Genomic DNA, 8,027 nt, shown 5'->3' with positions numbered 1-8,027 from the left:
CTCTGCGGCACAAGTAGTCACAACTTGTAGTTTAGTGTATATTGCATCACTGTGTGTGTGTGTGTGTGTGTGTGTGTGTGTGTGTGTGTGTGTGTGTGTGTGTGTGTGTGTGTGTGTGTGTGTGTTGTGGTCTAACATGTCAAATCCCATTCCCAGCAGCTGGATGTGATTGTTGCACCACACCGAGCAGTTAGCAGAGCTAGTCGCTCACCACAAGAGAGTAATGACACAGTAAAAGAGGGTGGTGGTAGAGGGGGGGGGGGGTTCGTGGAACACTTTGAAATCCTTATCATGAAACCCCTTCAGTATCAGGAATAACATGTCTTATTCCTGCACTGTTCTTCAGAATGTGACTATTGTTTCAGGTTAGAGAAAGGACGACTTTCATACATTCACCAAATGAATTGTGCTTGAGTCCAGTGTTGGAAAGTAACTGAGTACATTCACTTCAGAATAACTATGAGCTATGTGTGCTTCACTTGAGCGTTTCCATTTTCTGCCACAGGGATATCTTTTTATTGCACCATATTCATTTGACACTTGTAGTAACTACTTTCTTTTAAACATACAGTAAATATCAATAATGTGTTTGTATAATATATATGTAATACTAGTTTACTTAATTGTACACAAAGTACACAATTGAATCCAGATTGACAAATAATATTTCAAACTCTTGTATTTATTTGTTTGTGATAAAAACAGAATAACAATATAATAATATGTAACACTTACTTTTGATGCTTGAGTACATTGTCCTGATATAACTATTGTACTTTCACTTACAAAACATTTTAAACTTAAGGCTTTTACTTGTAATAGTAATATAATCACAAATAATTGAGTATTTTTAGATGTGGTACTACTACTTTAACTTAAGGATCTGAGTACCCTCTACCCTGCTTCATTCCTCCACCATTCTCCACTGTAGATATCTGTCCACTGTTAGCCATGGCTAAGCATTATTGCAATGCTATCATCAAAAAGCCACTGATGAGAGGTTTAAACTGATTGTCCTTTAAAGCGGCTCTCAGTACTGCCCTCCTGCATCTGTTAGTCTGAATGCGTTCAAGATGTGGACGGTCTTTGCAGACCAGATGACCCCATTAACCTGGGGGGGGGGCACATTTATAAACTGCAACAGCTCTGTTTGAAGTCACTGAGTTGGTCCTCACACATTAAGTTATTAAAGAAAACCTGAACCAGCGCCCCGTTAACTTAACATACCACATATTTGACTGCAGCTTGAGTTAGAGTAATGAAAGGATTCATGGTGGAAAGAGGTGCAGATATAGGGATGCTGTAGAGAGATCACAGCGAAATAAAGGGCAATGTCTCCCTCCTCTGGCTGCACTGAGGTGGAATCGTTTCAGTAATACATGGTATCATAAAGCCTTGATTTAAAAAGGGCGATAATCAAACTGTCCACTTCATTAGATACAAATGTACAATTAATTGCACGTCTAGATTAAATTACTTTTTTAGAAGGGCCACGTTTGAGAACAGTGAAGCGCTAAGGGGTCGGACATTTCGTTTCCTATGTCTGACCTGGGAATTTAGGAATTTCATTGTAAAAACAGTAGGTTGTTTTGACAAACGTTATAATGGATTTAAAATATGTCTTATTCATTTTGATTTTCCTTAATTCCCTCTGCTTAAAAATATCCATCTAGGTTTTACACTATTTTATTATTCAAAAGTAAAATCTCCCTTCTGCACCTACTGCATTTGTTTGACATCACAAAACAGTTCAGTGTGATCAATGCATTGTGCAAGAGCTTAACACTTTGTTTTCTAAGTGTTCAGATATTCGCAGACAGATGAAAAAGAAAGGGATCAACTTCAGAGAAATGATCTAACGGACTGATTGAGTTCTTTAAAGAGCTGGGTACGGCCCATCCATTAATACTGTCCTGCTATAACGTTGACTTTTAACTTCATTTTCTTTTTTACCTTTTCCTTGAAGTGTAGGTGCTGTTTTTTATATTATTCAATTCAAATTCAATTCAAAACCTTTATTTATCCAGGTAAAATCCCATTGAGATCAATGATCTGTTTTTCAAGGGAGACCTGCAGCAGTAGGTTCCACCATAAAAAACAGAACAACAAAAGGACATCATACATCAAAATGTACAGGGATTATATTGAGAATTGCTTCTTTTTTTCTTTCTAACCACCTTACTGTATGTAACCAGGAAGGACAACCCACTTTTAAGACCTCCTAATATAATGTATTTCAGTACAACTCTAAAAGTTCACATTCCTTTTCCAACAACAGTTTTTTGTATATGTTGAAAAACCTGAAGGGGATCTTTTGAAATATTGTTCATAAAATAAGACACATTAAGATAATCAACAAATGATTGCACATAAAAGATGATGTTATGGTTTTGATATTGCACAAAGACAGTGGTGTGAAATAACTAAGTACAATTTTGAGATACTTTGTACTTCTACTCCACTACAATTCAGAGGTTGATCATATACTTTTACTCCACATGCTTTTATTATGTACCTTTAGTTACTTTACAGTACTTTTATGAGTACTTCTGCTCTTGGTACTTCGTATATATTGATGCCAATACTTTTATACTTTTACTCGAGTAACATTTTGAATACAGGACTTTTACTTGTACAGAGTATGTCTACATTGTGGTATTTCTACTTTTACTTAAGTACAAGATCTGAGTACTTCTTCCATCCCTGCATAAGGATATTAATGACAAAGTAAAACCTTCAGGCTCAGCACCAGGTGAAATGTTGTTAGTACATAGTCTGTATTATTATAAAATGTATGATATAGCCTCCAATGTTTGTTTGTTGCATACATGTATATATATTTATTAAATGTCCCTTGGGGAATGTGCAGGAGCACTAACACTGTCCTGAAACTAATGTCTCTGTGCTGCCAGAAGGTGTCACTCTCTGAAGGTGAATGTAGTGAAATGGTAACGGAAGAGTCCCAGTGTTTGTGGGAAACCTCTGGAACAGTGAGTGATCATTTGGTTAGGACATCATTGATTTAACATAAAAAGCATCAGCATTGGTAGCTATTTCAAAATGAGCTACAAATAGCTTCACACACAGGTGTTTTAAGTGGATACAGCCAAAGAAATTACCTTTATAGTGAGCCATGGTCCTCATATCATTTACATGTATTGAGACTGTGTGTCAGATGCGTGTCAGAAATAACATGTGCTGAAGGATCAGAGGCAGTGATCTGTCCTTGTTGCCCTGATCCTGGGTCTGTGTATATTTGTCGATCAGCGTTGCCCGGTAGCTTCTCGGCAGGTCTCTCGTCACCTCAAGAGGAGGTCTGTGTGTCTCGCATCCTCACCCCCCCCCTTCCCCAAACACCTATTTTTTTACCTGCTCTTCTACGTCCTTTTCCATTCCTCCTCTCTACACTCCATGCTGGGTATCCATGGGCTCCGGACCAAACAAGCAAACAAACAAACAAACAAACAAACAAACAAACAAACAAACACGATTGCACCAGGGTTATAGGTTTCTCCTCCCCTCTCTCTGTGGTGCAGCCGTCTGTGTCAGGCTCNTGTTGCCGCTGGATTGGCAGGTGTCAGTGTTTTGTATATTTCAGTAAATAGTGGAAAAAAACTTTCTTCAGTTGGGAAGTTGGGTTTTTTATTCCATTGGTATTTACTGAAATATACAAAACACTGACACCTGCCAATCCAGCGGCAACAAAGACAGGAAGAGGACAACAGGAAAACAGGAACATACTCCCAAAACACACCAACAGAACAAACTACAAAACTGTAGTTCAATAAACTCCCATGTGAACCAAAGTGTAAGAGTGTCCTCAGTCCAGACCAAGGGGCTTGTTGATTGGTCCAGACAACATAATGAACACCGACATTTTGTTCTGTGTGAAAGCTCAGCTGGCGACGCAACACTTCAGATACCTAAAGAGCATCACAAACACATATTCCAGAGTCACATTTAACAATACTGCGACAGTACAGATATACACAGAGACATGATGCTCTAACATAGAGTCCATGCTGCTTCAGCCTTATGATGAATAGGAACAAATGGCTCCATTATTGCATTTTACTGACAATTCAGTGACTTGAGGATTTTGTGTAGAAAAAGGTTTGGAAACATTGAAATGATTGAACATGTTTGGTCAGGGTCTCCAGGGGAAAGTTGATCAAACACGGCCGCCATTAGCTGCTAGATCGCTGTAAAAATAAATAAAAGCTGCAACGATAAGTCAATCGACGGATTCTTAAACTCAATGTAGTTATTTTGTCGTGCAAAATCTGCAGAAAATACAGTTTTTAGCTTCTCATAAATGGAGATTTACCGCTTTACTCTGTTTAATATCATATTAAACAATATTCTTGGTTTTGACTGAAAGAACAAACATTACCTCTGACTTTTTAGGAAATTAGGATTGACTGTCGGACATTTTCTCGACCATATTTGTAATGGATTTCTGTGGAAAATAATTTGAAGATTCAACTTAATGATTAGTTGCAGCTCTAAAATAAAGGATGGAGGAGCAGCCAATTGGAGCGAGTTGCATCAACTTCCTGCTGGTTTAAACTTTGCACCTCGATTGGCTTCGCAAAACACCGCAGCAAATATTGCGGTTCAATTGGTAATATAGTGCAAAAATCGACCACAATTATGAAATACATTAAAAAAACATACAAACATGTGATTGTTCCAGTTTCAAGCAAAAGGCCAGTCTCACAAACGGTTGGGAAATGAGAATAAAAAATGATTTAAATTCTCGGACTGTAAATCCCTTGTGGAAAGTGCACTTTACTCCTGGGGTAAGCGCTGTCAGACCTCTTCTCTCACATAAAGAACAGTCGTATTATTACTCCAAAATGTTTTGTACATTAACTAAACTATTACGTTCACCTTGTTTTGCGATTGTTCTTAAAAAAGAAACTAGGAAATCCATGGAATGTTTTTAGATTTTGTGCAAACACTGTTATCTCCACACAGTTTCTCAATGCGTTTCTGTTGCATCTCCACCTGCATACTGCTCGTAGCGGCGCATCGTGCTACAAATTCTGTCGGTTTTTTTCCCGCTCTTAAAGCCTCCGGAGAGCGATTCTCCACCTGATCGGCTTCCTCTCTGTTTTCACGACAAAACAGTCCTGGAGGTAAAAATCTGTCGCTCCCATTGCTTCTTGAAAAGGTCCCTGTGACAAACCTTGTCCTTTTTAAACACATGTGGTGTCCTGTGAGCCACTAGGGGTCCTCCTCCATGTCGTCCAAGTTGGGAGCCATGATGAAGTGTTTGGGGTACAGGAGACAGTGCTCGTCGCCGAACTCCTCCCAGCGCGTGTCGTCGCTCTCGTGGGTGATGTAGCGCTCGCCCCGCCGCGTCTCAAACTCCCTGAGGTCCAGCCAGGTCTGATAGTCCTGAGGAGAGAGGCAGCAGCTCTTAATCTAAGTGTTCCTGAGTATTTTCCTCCAGAGGTTTGTAAAGACGTCTGTTTATGAACAGTGTGTCTGTGTTTCAGGGATGGACATTCGTTTTATAAGATTTTATTTCTGTGTATGTTTTTATTTATAGTGTACGGAAGAGGATCAGGGCCAAATGTGAATTTTATTTTCGAATTTTTATAGTATTTTTTGTTTCCTTTTTAAGCTTTATTTTAAGCTAAGTTTATTATTATCATAATAATAATAATACCTTTTATTATTTTTTTGGTTTTTCTTTTTGTATCAATCATCAAAGGATTAAAACTCCTATTACTATTATTATTATTTATCTGATTATATATTTGGGGCTAATCATGCTATAGGTTTTTGAACCTCACATGATTCTGAGGGGGTGTGAAGCAGGAAGTCTAATGTTGCAATGAAGTCAATAACACTATAACTACAGACGTAGAGACAGCTATATGTGGACTGTTGATACACAAGAAAACATTCAAACGTGACGATTATCAGAAAATATCCTTCTGAAAGTGTAAGTCACGCTGCAACAGCATGAGTGTCTTGTGTGTTCTGATTCAACTGAGAAGTGTGATATGGGTTAAAGCATCAAAGAGAGTAAGGTAAAAAGTCACCTGTAACCAGGGATGGCTGAGACACTTGTCCACGCTGTACCTCTTCCTCATCTTGACTTGGAGGAGATTGTTGATCAGATCTGTGGCTGTGAGGGGAATAGAGAATGTATCAACAAACTGAAATTAGAAGACATATCATCTCATACCAACAGCGTATTTAAGGATGTGAGGGAAAGGACACATTTCATCCGTCTACAGCAAAAGATAACAACATTTTACTGAAGTTAGCTTACGAAACATTAGCATCAACACTTTTGTTTGACCTTTTCCTATATATCTCACACTGTATGTGGGAGGAGCTACAGTTGGGGAGCTTTCAGAGTGACTCATTGCAACCGCAGACAGAAAAAAAGTGAGAGCAAAGTTCAGAGGACCCAGACATGTAGGAGGGGAGCTCTGAGGCTAACTGTCTGAGTAACACTTTGACACCAATTGAACTACAGCCAAATGACTTAGAGCTACACCAAACAAACTGACACATGTCCTGTCTTACCCTCTGCAGAGATGTCCTTCCATGGCGTTGGGGGGTACATGAAGGCAGCATTCTGGATCTGGTCGTTAATATCCTCGTCCTCGTTGAAAGGGAACGTCCCGCTCAAGCTGACGTACACGATGACTCCCACCGACCACATGTCTAAGGAGCGGTTGTAGCCTTTGCTGCGCAGCACCTCAGGAGCCAGGTAGGCCGGAGTGCCCACCACAGAGCGCCGGAACGACTTCTCACCGATGATACGGGCAAAGCCAAAGTCACACAGCTTTACCTGGGAGAAACAACATGGTCAACATATAGACACATGTGTATACAGACATACCAAACACATAATGCTGCAAATACTCATTATTTTTCATTAGCCATTAATATGCTGTGGATTTTCTAGAGATTAAGCGTATGGTCCATAAAATGTCAAACAACAGTCAAAAAAGGGCTTTCAAATTCTCCAAGTCCAAGGAGCTGTCTTTAAATGTATTGTTTTATCACTTTAATATGATATTTAATAGCAAAAAGCAAGACATTTCAATATTTAAGAGCTCAGACTATTTTGCAAGACAAATGTATGGGACTATAATCAATTATCCTAAATGACTTGTGTACATATCTTTCTAACACTTTTATTCTTACATTTCTTTACTTTTACTTTTATTATTAGTGTTATTCTTCTGTGAATTCTTATCTTTCCTATCCTGTGTTTCCCCTTATTGCTGTAGCTGATAAGACACCTGAATCTCCCTTTGAGGATCAATAAAGGTTTATCTTATCAAAAGTAATTATATTATAGGCAATCTCCGACCAATAAGTTGACTAATGGTGGATGCCCTACACACATATGTACAAAACACTTTTTTTGTACCTGAGGAAAGGGCTCTGCGGAGGCCAGTAGTACGTTCTCAGGCTTCAAGTCACAGTGAACAATATTTTTGAAGTGCAGATGTCTCAGGGCCACCAGGATCTGTTGTAGGCAGAAGAGAAAAAAGAACAGATTTAGCTTTAAAAAGAAAATCCAGATGCCAATAATATAAACATTGTGGTCTACATGTTTTAATGCATGGAGTGTGTGGTATAAGCAGGGTAATGTTTGTATAATGCTGCCATATGAAAAATAGCAGTGTAAGCATACAAATGCCCTAAAAAGCTCCGTCCTGACCAGCGCCTTCACAATAAAGACACATGATCTCATCTCATCATCGCATGGCCCTGTCCCAGACCCCGCAGTGCGCCTGGCCAACCCTGTCCTGACCCTGACGTTGACAGAAGTCCTCCCCGGCCACATCAGAGCCCCCGCCGCAGCTAATGGGCCCGTCGCTAATGGCCCCTGCTCCTGTTTTGGGACCCGCGGAGAGCCAGGGGCCTGCTGCTTTTCTAATCAGGCCGCAAAGCCACCGGAGCCCTGCAGGCTGTAATCCACGGTCTGGGGAGGGGGCCGTAATGCCATGCAGAGACCAATCCCATAAACAATTCACCCCCCCCCCCCC

At 39.8% G+C, this 8,027-nt stretch overlaps 1 protein-coding gene across 1 annotated transcript; it reads right to left on the bottom strand.

Moving 5' to 3' along the window:
• Window positions 1–3,625: 3,625 nt before the first annotated feature.
• Window positions 3,626–7,825, bottom strand: LOC104957699 (serine/threonine-protein kinase D3-like). Its single transcript, XM_010785357.1, has 5 exons — window positions 7,700–7,825; window positions 7,406–7,504; window positions 6,550–6,817; window positions 6,057–6,142; window positions 3,626–5,403 (listed from the first exon to the last, which is right to left on the bottom strand). The coding sequence occupies exons 1-5, from the start codon at window positions 7,823–7,825 to the stop codon at window positions 5,230–5,232; spliced, it is 753 nt and encodes a 250-aa protein (XP_010783659.1). The 3' UTR covers window positions 3,626–5,229.
• Between the last annotated feature and the right edge of the window lie 202 nt (window positions 7,826–8,027).

Source organism: Notothenia coriiceps, unplaced genomic scaffold (genome assembly GCF_000735185.1).
Source record: "Notothenia coriiceps isolate Sejong01 unplaced genomic scaffold, NC01 NC01_scaffold00027564, whole genome shotgun sequence".
Lineage (NCBI taxonomy): Eukaryota > Metazoa > Chordata > Actinopteri > Perciformes > Nototheniidae > Notothenia > Notothenia coriiceps.
Note: the sequence above shows the minus strand (reverse complement) of the source record. Positions and strands in the feature narration are given on the sequence as shown.

Bases quoted from the DNA above. Each gene is read 5' to 3' on its own strand.
- LOC104957699 (XM_010785357.1), bottom strand. From the start codon at position 7,825: ATGTGGCCGGGGAGGACTTCTGTCAACGTCAGGGTCAGGACAGGGTTG. The intron at 6,818-7,405 runs GTACAAAAAAAG...TGTTTCTCCCAG, and splicing joins CCGCAGAGCCCTTTCCTCAG to GTAAAGCTGTGTGACTTTGG. The intron at 5,404-6,056 runs GTGACTTTTTAC...CTCTCTCCTCAG, and splicing joins TCAGCCATCCCTGGTTACAG to GACTATCAGACCTGGCTGGA.